The sequence below is a fragment of the Lutjanus erythropterus genome, chromosome 22 (assembly GCF_056507025.1).
Source record: "Lutjanus erythropterus isolate fLutEry1 chromosome 22, fLutEry1.hap2, whole genome shotgun sequence".
In the NCBI taxonomy this organism is placed as follows: Eukaryota; Metazoa; Chordata; class Actinopteri; order Lutjaniformes; family Lutjanidae; genus Lutjanus; species Lutjanus erythropterus.
The window spans coordinates 17156314-17172103 of record NC_139338.1 but is presented as its reverse complement, the minus strand read 5'-3'; the positions used below and the strand labels follow the sequence as shown (position 1 = coordinate 17172103).

Below are 15790 nucleotides of genomic sequence, written 5' to 3'. Positions count from 1 at the left end.
TCGAGCCAACAGCTGCAAAGTTCCTAGATCCAAATAAAACTCACAGAAGTTTGTGAAGGACCTGTGATTTTTGCTAGTTTATTTTTTGGAGACTTAGTTGAATTTTGAACTATGAACGTGAACTAGTTCACTTTAATCTGTCTAACTCTCATGAAGTAAGTGGCCAAAACGTCTAAACAAAAAGAAAAAAATAATCCTTTAATAAGCAGAATTATCTTTTAAATTAGGTGTGAATTTTAAATTAAGAGCTTGTGCTCACACATCCTTAAAAACACACACATCGTCCCCAACGCCTTTTCCTCTCCTCTCAAGTCCAACCTCCACCTCTCTTGTGGTCTCTATACTCAGACACACACACACACACACACACACACACACATACACACAAATAAATGTGAAACAGTGAGAAACAAACACACATGCTGTCATACACGTTCACACACAACCATTTGATCTTGCTCGCTCCATTATTGATAGCCACGCTTGGTTGAAATAAAAAGGGTTTTCAACTCATAATATTATTAAAAATCAATTCATCCTCTTTCATCCCCTCTGCCTTTCGTCTTCCTGTCGTCCCTCTTCATCCCTCCATCGTTCTCTCTCCACCCGGCCCACCTGACTCCATTACATCAATTAATCTGGTCCTTTGATTACAGCGTCTGTGCTCTGCTGATGACCTTTATCTCTCTGTGTTTGTGTGTTTATCCGTCCGGCAGCCCATTCTTTTTCTGTTTTTGGTCTATTGTGTGCGTGTGTATGTGTGCGTCCTTCATTCCTTTGGTCTTTGGACTCTTTTCTTCTCTCATTTTCTCCCTGTTCCTTTTTCCTTTTGTGTTTATTATATCTGCTTAACACATCCATTACTGAAGCATATAAAGCAAACTGCAGTCCAGAATGTGTGTGTGTGTGTGTGTGTGTGTGTGTGTGTGTGTGTGTGTGTGTGTGTGTGTGTGTGCGTGTGTGCGTGTGTGCATGTGTGCGTGCGTGTGTGTGAATGAAATGACCTCCTCACTGGTGGCCTTATTTTCAGTGTTCCCTCTGTGCCCAGAGACTTTGCCATTGTGTCAGTTTAATTTATTGACTCTGTTTATGTGTGTGTGTGTGTGTGTGTGTGTGTGTGTGTGTGTGTGTGTGTGTGTGTGTGTTCCTATATATTTAGCCTCGACTCCAGGGTCTTGCTAAGGGAACCATCAACACTGGCTCTGGTCATTTAACACAAGCTGACCTCCTGTGATATCTCAGCACAACACACACACACGCACACACACACAGTCAAACACACTAAACGATGTCAAAAATGTGAGAACACACGCAGGCATCCATTTATAGAACTGCACAGTCATCGCTCTCTATTTCAACCAAGTGCACGTCAGGTATGATCACCATAAAGTAATGATTCAGTACTCAGTAACTACTTCATATTATGAACTTAGCTTGACAGGACACTAACCAGAAAGTAATCATAAGGTAAAGATGAAGTAATGACAGATAATATAGTGACTACTCAGTATTAAGCACAGCTTTACTTGAGGGGACACAAAGGAGTAAATTAGCATAAGATAATGAAGTAATGAGTGACTACTTAGTAACTACTCAGTATTATGAACATCTTTAATTGAAGGGACACAAAAACAAAGTAAAAAATAGTAATCATAAGAGAATGATGAAGTACTTAGGGACTGCTTATCAGAGGACACAAGATGAGTACATAATCATAAGGTAATGAATATAATGAATAAGTAATAATAATGGACTACCTAGTAACTATTCAATATTATGTATCACTTTACTTTAGGGAACACAAAAAGCATAACTAATGTTAAAGAAAATTACTTTAATGTTAAAGTAATCAGTAATTAATGAGTTGTTACTAGCTTTGTGCTCTTCACCACCTGGTTCAGGGTTTATAATCATTAACTAATGATTAATGAATATAGGATCTCTCCCAGTCTGTTTACCAGTCACTCATAATTATCTGCTTATTATAATCTATTATGAATTTTTAGGGAAGCAGTTGTTAACAATTTATCAATCAAGTTGCTCCTGATTTGTTCTACATTTGTCCCTTAATAAACTAATCATTATCTAATTATTAGCAACTCCATAAAATTTGATCAGAAGTTACTCAACAAATAACTAACTAGCAGTTAGGTCAATATTTGTTTTTCATTTGTTTCCTGGTTACTATTCACAGTTTTGTGTACCTTATTGTGAAGTGTTTCTAAAAAAATAAATAAATAAAACTTGAAAGAAGATAGACACACCAATGGACAGATGGACAGACAGACAGACATAGAGACATACAAATAAATATTGCTGTCACTCTCTGCTTGTTTTTCCACTATGCTTCATCCTTCCTCTCTTTCTTCACAGTCTGTCAGACACTCGACACTCTCGCTGCTCCATTTAGCAAAAGGCCAGCACGCTGGTCACCTCTCTGTCTCTTTCTGACTCTCTGTTCAATTATAGTAAGCTTTAGTGGCAGTGCTATGCAGCTCTGGTTCCAAAATATTATGATTAATAGCTTCACCACGTATTATGGTCACTGGTGATGTTTTCTCCAGCCCCAAACACTACATTCTTTTCCCTTTCAGAATGTGTGACATATGTTGTTGCAAAATAGTACTATATAGACGAAAATTTTAAAGTTATACAGAATATACCAGGTCACACTTTATTTACAACACGATTTTCAGGGCTTAAAAACACATTATTTCAGTGTTTATTTGCTATAAATAACACTGTGCACATAAGGAATGTATCTAATGCTACATGAAAAATGATTTGAATGCACTTACTGTAAAAATGTTAACAGTTTTTCCTCCCTTTATTTCATGCCTTTCTTCCCACTATGACTAAGACTGCAGAGCTAGTGATCACAACTTAAAATTCATTCACTTAATATACAATGTCACCAAAGCAGCTAGTCAGACATTGCAGTTTGTGCCTATGTCTAATTATGCCTTTGTCTCCTCTAGTCTGTTAGTCTTTTTTTTTTTTCCATCTCTTTCCACCCCTCTATGTTTATTTTCTGCCGACCTATAGTCTGTTTACTCTTGTTTCAGTCCCCTTTTTCCTTTCTCAAACATTCTCCCTTCCCATCGTTCACAGTTTGCATCCCTCCATCTCTCATCCCTCTATCTCGTTAGTATAATAACCAATTAACTCCAGCTCTTGGTTGCTTCAATTTTTTTATTTATTTCCTCATTAATTCATTTCCTGTTGAAAGCGCACTCCACTGTGATTGGCAGCTCACGCTAATTGCAACTCAGACTGTGAGAGTGCAAGATACGGTCTCACAAAGCACACACAAACACACACACATCCACACACACACATTTAAGCACACATGACACATGCACACCATCAACTGCATGCATGCAAGGTCATACTTATTCCTGTGCACACACTTGTATGCAAACTGAACAAACCTTGGGTAATGCTTTCTAGCTGTGCACACACATTTTAAGAAAAAAAAAACTATTGCTGTACGCGCACACACACACACACACACACAGAGGGATCAGTGTGATGGTTTTAATTAGATTTGGCCTCCAACTCAGAGAAGGAAAGAAGGCAGATTACTGCTGCCCTCCATAATGGCCTTCTAACACTTTATCTGAGATTATAGTGGAGGGAGATGACTTCAAGGTCACCACCACTTTTGAGGAGAGGAGATGTGTTGAAGAGGGTGTTTAAATACCTCGACAAAAAAATTCACAAATCGCATGTAGAGCATCACGAGGAGACTCACGTGTGCTTTTGGTACAAATGAAAGGATTCTGATGTTGCATCTTTACATACAGATATTTTTCCATAAAATGTAAAAATATTCTCTAAATGAAGACAACTTGTTTCTCTCTCTGGAAACTATTCACTGAAATCATGTTTCAGTGTGGTGATAACTTACATTTTTCTAATAGGTTTTGTTCAATTCCTTCAAAATCTTCACTAGACATATGAGTTTTGACAGACATGGATGTTAACTACAGCTTGATTCGTTGGCAGAAGTGTAAAAAAGAGAGACGGTAAATCTAGTGTCTTCATGGTGGATGAGATGGCAGATCATGTATGAGAATGAGATGCAACATATTCACAGAGGAATCCTTATGATTGAAAAGCAGTACAGTTATCTGGTTGTCCATACCTGTCCTCCAGCAGATTTACTTTGGACATTTTTGGACAGCTGTTCTAAAGCCATGTAAGCTGTGTGACAAGATAAACAACTCTCCAATGGGCTCAACAAACTTTTCTGTGTACATGACTGATTACAGGCTGATTACAGCCACGATCCAGCGTCACGGCTGATTTTCAAGAGATTGGATGGAATCCCTGACGCACAAACCAAACACACATGGCTCACAAACTGAAACACACACCCTCAGACAGAACACATCAGAGTCGTTTCCTTATAATATCTGGACTGATCCCCCTGAGTACGTACAGCTCATAGTTTATTCTTACCCTCACTGATCCATAATTCATCACCTAATAGCATTTTACAAGCATAATTGAGTGAGCCGTGTTGAACTTTTCAGCCTATAGCTATGGACTGAGATGAAGTACCACTTTTCATTTACTATACCAGTGTGTATAATTTTAGCTCTTTAGCTACAAATTATGTATAGTTCACATTTTTGCTGACCGTGTTCAAAGGCATGCTGTGCAGTTTTTTATTAATGTATTTTTTACTGCTGCTCCTGACAGCCACGGTTTTCTTTTATTTCCATTATCTCACAGCACTAATGTAATGGATAAACTGATGCAGTCTTGATGTTCACTATGGTGGACTAAGGCTGATTTGAACTTTTTTAGACTATATTTTAACTGCTAAGTGCTCAGATCAGGATTTTTGGGGCCAGTCACTGATTGTTGGAAGCAGTATCGGCTGTCTATTTAAAGCCTTCTACATTATATTTACTGTGTAGCGTTGTTTATGTATTTAACTATTCTTAACAACATTTAGTATAAGTATAAAAGAGCTTCAAAATGATCACTGAGGCACCCATAGTCTTGTTTTGTACAAGACCATGGGTCTTGGGACCATGGGACCTGTCCCCTCCACCCATCCCATGCACAGTGGGGTGGAGGGGACAGGTCCCCCTTATCTATTAGAACATGTGCATTTGTCCCTCCAAATAAAAACATGGAAGTAGCAGGGGGATTTATTTTTATTCCATTAATTTATTCTAACTTGTCACTTGGTGTGTCAAATTTGTGTTAAAGACCATAAATTGAAGCAGAAAAGGCACAAATTGGTGCAAAAAAAATTACCAGAATGGAGGAATGAAGTATTTGATGCTCAAAATTTCCTGGATTAATGTTAAAACAAAACCACATACAAGACAAGACATAAGAAACTACTGGCAGGGTCCCTTAAAGTACAGCTGAGGTCTGACCATTAACATACAGCTGAGGTCTAACAAGATAAGTTTGCTTTTTTCCTCCCCACCAAACCTAAAAATGATCCACCTATAAACTAATCTCCCTCTTAATAAAGTCTTTTTGCCACGTGACTCCATTAAAATAATTATTCTGCTGTGTGTATTTAGTACACAATGCTGTGCATGTGGGTGTTAGTGCATGCTGTGTACCTATATGGACGAGGCTGTCTGAAGGGATGTGTGTATGTGTGTGTGCAAGCATGTGTGTTTGTATGTGTTTTGCATATTGTGAGCACTGCTGAGGTTTTCCCTGTGTGGCTGTACAAAGCACACTGGGAGGAAAATGCTGAGTCTTTGATGCTAATATGAAGTGTCATATCTTCCCTCGCAGTGTGTGTGTGTGTGTGTTTGTGTGGGTGTATACAGTATGTGTGTGCACTGAGAACTTATGCAATTACAGTACCTTTTTGCATTACTACGCTGACTAAAATGCTGATGGACGTACAGCCCTAAGCTGACAGAAGCAATCACTCCGCTGCCGTGTGTGTGTATGTGTGCGCATGAAACATGTACAAACACTCGCTAATTCGTGGCTTAATGTTTTGTGACTGGGAGTGCTATGTTGTAGGCAGAGGTCGGACGCACACATATATGCGTGCACAGACACACACTGTCTAAGAATAGTCGGTTCACACAGCGGTGCTGAGGCTCAGAAGGCCAGTTACTGTAAAAGGATTTTCATAAGTTGAGTTGTGAAGGCAGAGCTGATCTGTACAGTGGGTCCTCTTCTTTTCCTCCAGCCCAAGAGCCGAGAGGGAGATATAGTGTCTCACCCTGGGACCTTAATCGGCTCATTAATGTTCTTTCTTCTAAACTGCTGGAATTAAAGTTCCATCTCCGTTTACACTCTACTATGGCTGCTAGAGCCATTACTTCTACAGGAATCACTACTTAAACTGAACATATTATCACAGCAGTGGTGTCTATGACTACCAAGGCTGTTTCTAATACCGTCTGTGTACTTCTACTAGTGATATTACCACTAACATCAAACCTGTTATCACACTAGTCACTCACATTACTGGTATACATACTTCATATCGGACATGAGTGATTATAGCATTAGGAATTTTACTTTTTCCAGAGTTTTCAACTGTATCACATGGTTTTTAAGGGTGGGGGGGAAATAAGTTCAATATAGCATTGTTATATTTTGCTTGGCAATATTGTATTGATACATGGACTCCCACTATGAACCTTTTATTATGTAGATTATTAATATTGCAAATGCAAACTGATCACTTACTTTCTCAGTTCACAAGATGTTTTTTTTCTGAGGTCAGTAGACATCACGTTCAGCGTGACTGGATGGTTTTTATGACAGTGTCGGTCGGTCTGTCTCCTTGCCATTTTGTTGCAATAAAAATGACTGAAGTGAGAAGAACAGACCAGAAACTTTATTTCATTAGATAAAAGAAGTTTTCCTTTGAGGGCATAATTTGCAGTTGAAAATAAATTGCAATCTATTGCAAGATCTGTCTCAACATATTGCAAAACGTTTAAAATGGCAATAATATTGTATCACGTCTTTTGTTAATATTGCATTATGAGCGGCCTTTTGAGTCCCACTCCTACTGGTTTTCATCATCAAAGTAAAGTCTTAACCTTAGAAGAAAAAAAAATAAAAACATGAAAAACTAAAAGGCCGCTGATTAGCTTTTTTTTTTTTTTTTTTTTTTTGAGCTTTCAGCTCCATCACATGGACAGCTTGCATTTTTAACAGATCCAGCTCTATGACAACTGTGTGAACTGATAAAGACTGATTTGGTCAAAAGCAGATGAAAAAACTGGTATTATGTCAAATTAGAAAAAAGGAAAGAAAAAATGTGTCAAGGAATTCCTTTGGGCTAAAGGTAACATGACCAGATCATGTTTGGGGTCAGTTACACATCCTGAAAGTATATTTCAACTATATCTGCCGCCTCTCTATCTCTGTGCCAGCTAGTGCAGCAGTCCTGTTAACACTGTCTCTGTCTTCCAGGGACCAAAGCTGGGACTATATGTATGTGCTTTACCTTAAATGAAATAGTCTGACACAGACTTGGAGTAGAGGGCATTGCATGTGATATAAAAACGTGACTTAGGTTAAGTCAGAAAAAGCATATTTTATATACCAAGGTTAAATATGCATTGACAGGAAGACATCTTCAGAATTGGGCGGCAGTTACAGTGCTTCACTTTGTGTTGTTCCTACTCTCCTCAATCGAGATTCAATGAATGCCTCTGCATAATGCATCAAGGTCTCTTGAAATGATTTCAGTCACAAGTATAGCAGCTCTCAGCTTGACCTTGAGAATTGAATCGGAAAGTTTGACCAAAAGAAACCATTAAAGGTACAATTATTAATCTTTTTTTTTTTTTTTTGAGAGCTTTCAGCGAGGTGTCAACCCCCTTCTTAGCAAAATAACCAAAAAGCAGCCCCTGTGTTTACCTACCATCCCTCTTCTTTACCCCCTCGTAACAGAGGGAGTGCTGGGTTGTGTAGCTGAATATGTTAGTCCAGTCTGCCTGGCTCATCGATCCTCTATCTGATGTTCTAACTGTGCTGTGTATTGAAAAATCCATGGCGCTGTCCGTTGCGCTGAAGTGCAGATGTAACTGTAATTGTGACTTTTTCTCTCAGTCCCACCCTTCTGTCAGTTTCATCTTGGATCTATACTGTTCTCTAAACTATATAGCTGCAAGATTCATTCATGGTAAAAATGTACAAAACCTTGCAATCCTAAGAATAGAGAATGGATGCAAAGGTAGAGAGCACAATAAAAAAGGAGTAATAATACTGGAAAGATCATGCTGTGCAGCCACAGGTGGTGTACAGTGTTGTCGTCTTGCTTCCATGTCGTTGCCATGACACTTTCAGCAAGTGCTAATAATGTTTGCAATGGGGAGTCTTTTTGGGGTTCAAACTGACGTATTCGTCTAGCAGAGATATTTTCCTTCCGCTGTCATCTACCATATACTCCAGTACTTTAATTATTATTAGACAAATTGTACTCTCTATCTTCTACTTCATCCTGTCCTCTCTCATCTTCCTCCTCTTCATTCCACTTACCCTCCTCCTCCCTCTGCATATCCTCGTTTCCAGTTTATCCGTTTAAATCTATTTTTTCAAGTTCAGGTTTATTGTACTGTACTTAATTCCCCTCTCTATTTGTTTCTCTCTGCAGCCATCGGTGTGCAGATGACTCTGGATATGATGCAGTCCAGATTCTGGGCCATCGCAGCACAGGTAAATACAAACAGGCACAATGCAAGTGTTCTCCACTATGATGGCTCTTTTTCTGAAATCCTCCAATAGGTTATTGACAAAGTAAAGAAACAGACCTTTCCCTGAATGAATCCTTCATGTTTTACATTTAAGTAAAGAAAAGGAAAGAACTACTAACTAAAAGTTAAGACCTAAGACATGTTTCTAATTATCGAAGGCACGCAGTATAATTATATTTAGTAACTCACAGAGACCAGCAGCAATAGAAAACAGGATAGAGGATAAAACACAAATAATGGAGAAAAAAGCAAGATTGAAATGATAAAAACAAGAATAAAAGGATTAAAACAGGAACAAAAGGATAAAACCAAGAATAAAAAATAAAACAAGAAGAATAAATATAAATTAACAGGATAAATATTATGAGATATCATCTTCTGTCAACTGTATTGAGACACTTGGATGCCGCAGGTTAACAATGACAATGTAAACACTGCAGTATAAAAGGTATTGCACAACAATTAAATAGTTAAAAACAATACTGAGATGTGTAATAATAGACTAGATGGACTATATGTTCCATTAGCAGCAAGTTGTTGCTATTTATAACTTTACTAGCAAAACTTTAAGGGTATGTTGACATCTGAAAAGAAAAAAAGATGATGAATGTCAGGTGCCACTGTGCCTGTTTGAGAATTAAACCCTGTAATTACTATATCAGTGCTTCAGTTATTTGCATGTTAGATTTATATTATTTTGTTTGTGTTTTTAATGTCCCCTATAAAACAAGCTGATTGCATTACTGTACCGGCCCTAATGAGAAATGTCTGATGTATTTATGGTCGGAGCAGTTAAATAGAACAATGCCTGTGGAATACAAACAACATAATCATACTGGTCTTCAGTCACTGAAAAATAATGCTATCCACCACCTCCACCGCCCGCAAAAAATGACTGTATCTCCTGGAGTGATCAGTCTAAAATTGTTAACATCTGTACATCCATATATATAATTTAATTCTGCTCTCATACGGTAACCTTCAATAGCTTATTTTTCATGTCAGCTGAAAGGATTAACTCTTGTGAATGCTGGTCAGCATCTTGTTCAGTAGAAGACATGGCTATTGATGAATACAGTGCCTGCTTCCTTGGTTTAACCTGTGGTTGTCGTCCTGTATTCATGAATGTCCCTTTAAATCACTGGGCCGTTCTGACACCATTTATTACTGAATGACAAGGAGTCAAGGATTATTATAGGTACTTTTTCTGCTCCATTAGTTGGTAATTGCACCATTTAAACTCTGTTTAATTCAAAGCTTAATGCAGTGTTTTCCATACCACTGCACCCACCGTTAAAGGAGTGCTTACCCTGCCTAAAATATTATTTTTAAAGATTAAATGTCATCATTAGAATTGTTTTCAGCTGATACTTTTGTGTGCTGCTCAGAGAATTTTATCAGTACTACTTTCAGTTGAGGGTCTTAGAGGTTGTTCAGACCTGGTATTAACATGCATCTTGGATGATCTGGTCACAAGTGGGCAGCTCCGAGTGTGTTAGTTCACACCTGCATCTCCAAGTACATCTTGAGTGACAGCTTGTGACCAGATCTCACTTCCCCACACCACATGCAACCAGAGCTATTTTGTCAGTTGAATGTCCATTTGGCTTTTCAGTATGAGGATTCAATTATTCTCTCCTTTTCTTTTTTTCGTACAGCTCCTATATCAGCCTTGTTTTACCTGCGCTGTCTGTAGCCTGGCAGGAGAAGTATTATGTGGTGTGCTGGAATTTTAACTTAAGTATGAGCAGGATGCACACTTTTTACTTCTGACTGTGTGAGAATGTGATGTTTCACACATCAAAGATGAGGAAGAAAGGTATCTATGACACAGTATAGCCCAGTTTACACTGGACAAAAACCCAGCAACGGAAAGGGTCAGACATGCTGCTTGACTTGACTCGGTTTGTTCATCTGCATTTTCATCAGCAGTGACTTAATACAACTCCTGTGCAGCTGAAAGCGAACATGAAACAGTAAAATAAAGCAGATACCTGCAGATATCAGAGAGGCAGGAGAAAAACTAAACTTAAAACCACGGAGATTCAGTTCAAAGCCACAACCATACTAAGAAGAAGAAGAAACAACCTCATATATTCCATTTAATGCCAAATTTACAAGATGGCATGTGTGATTAAGAATTTACTGTAGCCATGTCACTTCCCCACTCTCTATGCAAAGAAACACATCCACAAAATGTGCTGTTGTTTTTAACCAGCAGCCCAACAGTAGTAGCCAACACACCGGGACAAACTTAAAATTTTTTAAGGCCCCAGTAATTAAGAATTTGTTGTAGACAGCGTGTTAAAACGTTCATAAAGTTTATCTTCACTCAATAACTTTCAAAATTGTGTGAGTTTTTTAATGTAGTCTGAGGTTACTAATGCGTTCACAAGCATCCACTGCAGGTAAGACACTAAACACACACTTTGTATCACAAAGACTGAAATGATGTACTTACTGGACGCTAGTTGAGTAAGTGATCTGTCAGTGTGGCCTGGGCCATATCGCAGACATGCTGCTGTTAGGACTTGTGATCGGGTCACCATGGATGCATGTGAGTACCAGGTATGAAAAGGCTCTTGGTATCCTTCGTGTTCTTCTCACACCTTCAAGAAAACATTTTATTCAGGAAAAGACTTGCTTAATTTGGCGTAACACCTTCGCTGTAGCAGGTGTTTGATGGCTTGGCCGCTCCCTCCTCTCCTCTGCTCCCCTGGCTGTAAATGACAGCAGTTAAAAGAGCATTAAGGCTGCTGGCTGGCCATTAAATGATGGATAGCTACCACTGCTAGACTCAGCAGCCCCCAAGTGTGTTTGTGTGTGTGTGTGTGTGTGTGTGTGTGTGTTTGTGGAGGTGTGAAGACGAGAGGACTATATGTGCATGTGTCTATTAATGTTAATATGTGTCACGTTGACAGGGACCATATGCATGACCATCTGTGCATGAGTGTGTTGTTATGTCCATATTCATCAACCAAGAACTCATTAGAATCATTTGCAGTCGCCTTGTTATCCACTAGATTTATGCTGTATAGAAAGTCATTCCCATTCTCATTTTCTGCACGCACCTTCTCAATTTTCTCTCCTCTCCTCTCCTCCCCCCTCCTCTTTCTCTATTCCCCCCTTTTCTTTCTTTCTCTCAATGCTTTCTGTCCTCCCCTCCTCTCTCATCTCCCATACTCCCTCCTGTTTCCCCCGTCTCCTCACCTCAGCCCTCCCTCTTCCCCTCAGATAGCTTACATAATCATCTTATCTTCCTGTCATGGACTCACTGTCAAGCATCTTTATTTCATAGTGTGTGCTGTCACAGTATGCGCTGATCTTGACCGTGCATGTTCATGTGTGTTCATCCATGTGTGTGTTTGTGTGTGAAATCTTCTCTGCGGTCTATTCAAAGTGTTAAGCTCCCGTGAGGGTGAAGATACTGTACCTACTGTAAATCTTAAATGCAATACCTATATTCAGGAAGGACAATAACCAGTCACATGGCAGCTACAACCCTCTAAAAAGTCCTCTACCAAAGAGAGTGCCATATTGACCCAGTGGGTTAAGACACAGGCAGTGCTGTAAGTGTCAAGAGAAAGAAAATATTAAAGCTCTTTTATGTCTCCTTTGCGTATGAAAATATATATGTCTTTCTATAATGATTTAAAGATGTCAAAAAGAAAATTGTCAGAATCATGGATAGCGCTCTGATGGTCAAAGTCGTCACATGATCGGATAGGGGACTTCATCATCAACATACATATTACCCAGCAATCATCAGTGCATATCTGCATATGAAAAATACTAAATTTAATTGAATAGTTTGTCACAGTTAAATTATAGTTTATGTAGAATCATCATCACATTTTGTTATATATTGCTACTGTCTGTTTTACCAAAAAAAAAGAGCAAAGAAACCATAACAAAGACAGGCTTTCAGGGAGTATAGCAAATGTCACAGTTTTTACTTTGATGTCAGTTCCTCTTTGAACACAGGCATATTTCCAAGGTGGCAATCTGAATCATTCGCAATGGCTCGTTCTCTGCCCAAGATATTGTTAGAGGCCTCCCTACAGGCCAGGACTGCCTGCACTGTCTATATAATTACGCCCCTGCACGGCTCCATCATTAGGTGTTTGTGGGAGGAATATTTCAATCACAATTAACTAATAATTGGTTTTACTTTAATCAGCCATTAGTTTCATCATCATGTGTTTTAGATAAATTATCATTACAGGGGTCTCTGCACATAGTCGTCAGATCTCAAGGGCAAAGTTACAAGTGAGGGAAACCCTGTCCTACCTTAAAAAAATAAGACGTTATCTGTTGATGAATTATGAATTAGTGAGGGTAAGAACAAAGCATGAGCATGCCATCTAATAGGAGCCAGTCAGAATGTTAATGGGAAAATGTTCTGACATTACTGCACAGCATACTCTGCTTTGTTCACAGTCTCAGTGTGTGTGTGTCATGTGTGTAGGTATGACTTGAGCTATTCTCGAGGACACATTTCAGACTCAGGATCGCATAACTGGGAACATCCAGTGCAGTTGGGACCAAAATCTGAGCCCACAGTTGGAAAAATGCTACAGTGAAATCAGTGAAACAGAACAAAACAAGTATTAATACAAGGGAATAATAAAAGAGGCTGTGAATATGTGTACTGTATCACCCTGCTCCACTGACACGTTATGTTTCTACTTTGGCTGAATCTGTTAAAGATACATCACATTAGAATATACAGTGTGAATCCTACAGTGAAAGGACCAATACGTCTTTCACAGTCCATTGTGCTGTTGTATTTTGTCTGATGGGGAGTGGAGAGGCAGTGAGAGGCTGTGAGGTGATAGTAATGAGAATCAAAAGATGATAGATTTTTATGTCATTCACATCTTTGCACGCTCTTTATCTCATGGACAAGAGACTCAGCTGCTTTTTCTTTTCTCTATAATTCCATATTTGTTACTTGCATACTGTTTCTGTGTTTATGATAGCACTGCACTCAGACCTGCTAACACTTGTGTTTTTCTCAGGTTTCTCCCGTATTTCAAGGCCATCTCCTGCACCCTCCCATTTTTTGTTTCTCCTGTTAAATTCCTATAATTTCCATCAATATACATGGATCCATAAGATTTGTGTATTTATCAATCTACACACACAAACTACACTGCATAAAATTTCAAGCTGTCACCACAACCTGGCAACCCACAACCCGATTCCAAGGGCGGGTGTGCAGCTGCTCTCTGCGCAGGCAGATGTTGTCATTTTCATAAAGAGATGTTGGCAGGTATGACTGCACAGCAACTTCTGCAATCACTGACACAGAAATTGCTCTGTGTTAGTATTTGAAAACAATAATATTTTGGGGTTTTAAATAAAATGTCTGTCTTAAGAAATGGAGCAGCTTTCTTCTTCAAAATACTGTATGTTTATGTAATTTGATAATTTGTAAAATTAGGCACAATAGCGTAGCAAAGCTCAGTTTGTAATAATATGTCCTGGTTATAATGCTGCAGCATTTTACATAGAGCTCAAGTGGGCATGTGAGCAAACAGTAGGATCATCAATCGTGGTGAGAAACTGTTGGATTGAGATTCAGGGAATGAGGGAAATAAGTGATGCTCTCAGCATCACCTTGACTCCACCTGGAGCTCCCAGACGAGACACATTTACCAACACAGGATCTGTGGGAGCAGCCTCTTACATGCTGCCTAGATTTACAGAGCTGGCTCTGATGTTAGGTGTAAAGAGGCTGGATGAGACATGGAATAGTTGCTTATGGAGGAGATAAACAAACAAAGAGAGCAGACAAAATGCAATGCAATGAAAAATGTAGGCCGAGCGCCCGATCCAGTCCTCTGAAAGGTTTCATGGCCTCAAAGCCATTCTGAGCAGAATATTGCAATTAAAATCCAACACAGACAGTCAGTGTAATTTTCTTATATATTTTAGGAAAGTAATTGCCCAACTCTGATCTAGAGCAACCATCTTCATACACAGGAAATATAATAACATAACATTCTAGTGCCACTAGTCATGATTTCTGGTCATAGACTTAGATTTGTTAGACTTACTTTTACGTAATTAGCAGAAACAGATGATATAGTTTCCTACAAGTTTTGTCCCTCGTCAAGCCAACATCATGTGGAGAGAGATCATCATTTCTGTCAGTGCACTTGCAGAATTGTAGTTTATTTCAGGAGGCAGCGATGGGAAGCAGAGAGAAAGACTGACACTTTGCTGTAATAGGATAGAAAAGGATGATAGATTGTCTCATTCACACTTCGACACGCTCTATATAGCCTGGCCATGATTCCAAAGACATATTGTCCATAGACACCAGTCCACACATGCTGTAGACATAAGATGAGACCATAAAGTCATGAGGAGAACTATTGACATTTTGACTCATTGCCTTCCGCTGGTGACAGAAAGTGTTGGATGGAGATGGAGGATGCATTATCCACTTGCAAGGGCTGAAATATAGTAAATAAATCCTCTTATTATGGAAGAAGCACCAAACACCTAAATTCATTTTGATTTAAAATGGTTATTGATTTGTTAAACGCCTTCAGGCTTGCTTCAAAACCTGTTAAAACTGTAATGAAATTTGCAAAAATCAACATTCATTGAAACACGCACTGAGAAGATGTATGTCTTTGTCAGCAGCATGCATACAGCAAGAGAGTGAGACAGTATTGTCAGTGCATTGACTTACACATCATTAACTGAAGTAATGTTTCTCTCTTTTTATCTCTCTGTTTCTCTTTCATGTCCTCTCAGCCAAATGACACAGATGTAAGTACGCACAATTTCCCCTCCCCTTCATTTTGCAAAACATCACTCTCCTCTCTGTACCAGACCCAAATTTAACATCTTCAGCACCTGCTGAGCTCTGTGAAGTCAGCTTCACACCCCGGTTAAAGCAGATTACACACACACTTACACACAGTCACAGACGCGCAGAAATGAAACGTGCACAAACTTGCAGTCGAGCCCATCACAGGTAGATATAATCACAGATGAATTAACACCTTCTACAACACCAACGCAGACACGTTTTTGTCACACTCACACGTACGCATGAACTT

At 39.0% G+C, this 15790-nt stretch overlaps 1 protein-coding gene across 2 annotated transcripts in view; it reads left to right on the top strand.

Annotated features, from left to right (window-relative positions):
• The window catches only part of cacna2d4a (calcium channel, voltage-dependent, alpha 2/delta subunit 4a), a 114925-nt gene that overhangs the window by 87344 nt on the left and 11791 nt on the right, over nt 1-15790 (top strand). For both annotated transcript variants that reach the window (XM_084710509.1, XM_084710510.1), the window contains 2 exons: nt 8612-8673; nt 15483-15497. In XM_084710509.1, the coding sequence (XP_084566635.1) occupies nt 8612-8673; nt 15483-15497 (77 nt within the window). The remainder of the gene's footprint in view (nt 1-8611; nt 8674-15482; nt 15498-15790) is intronic.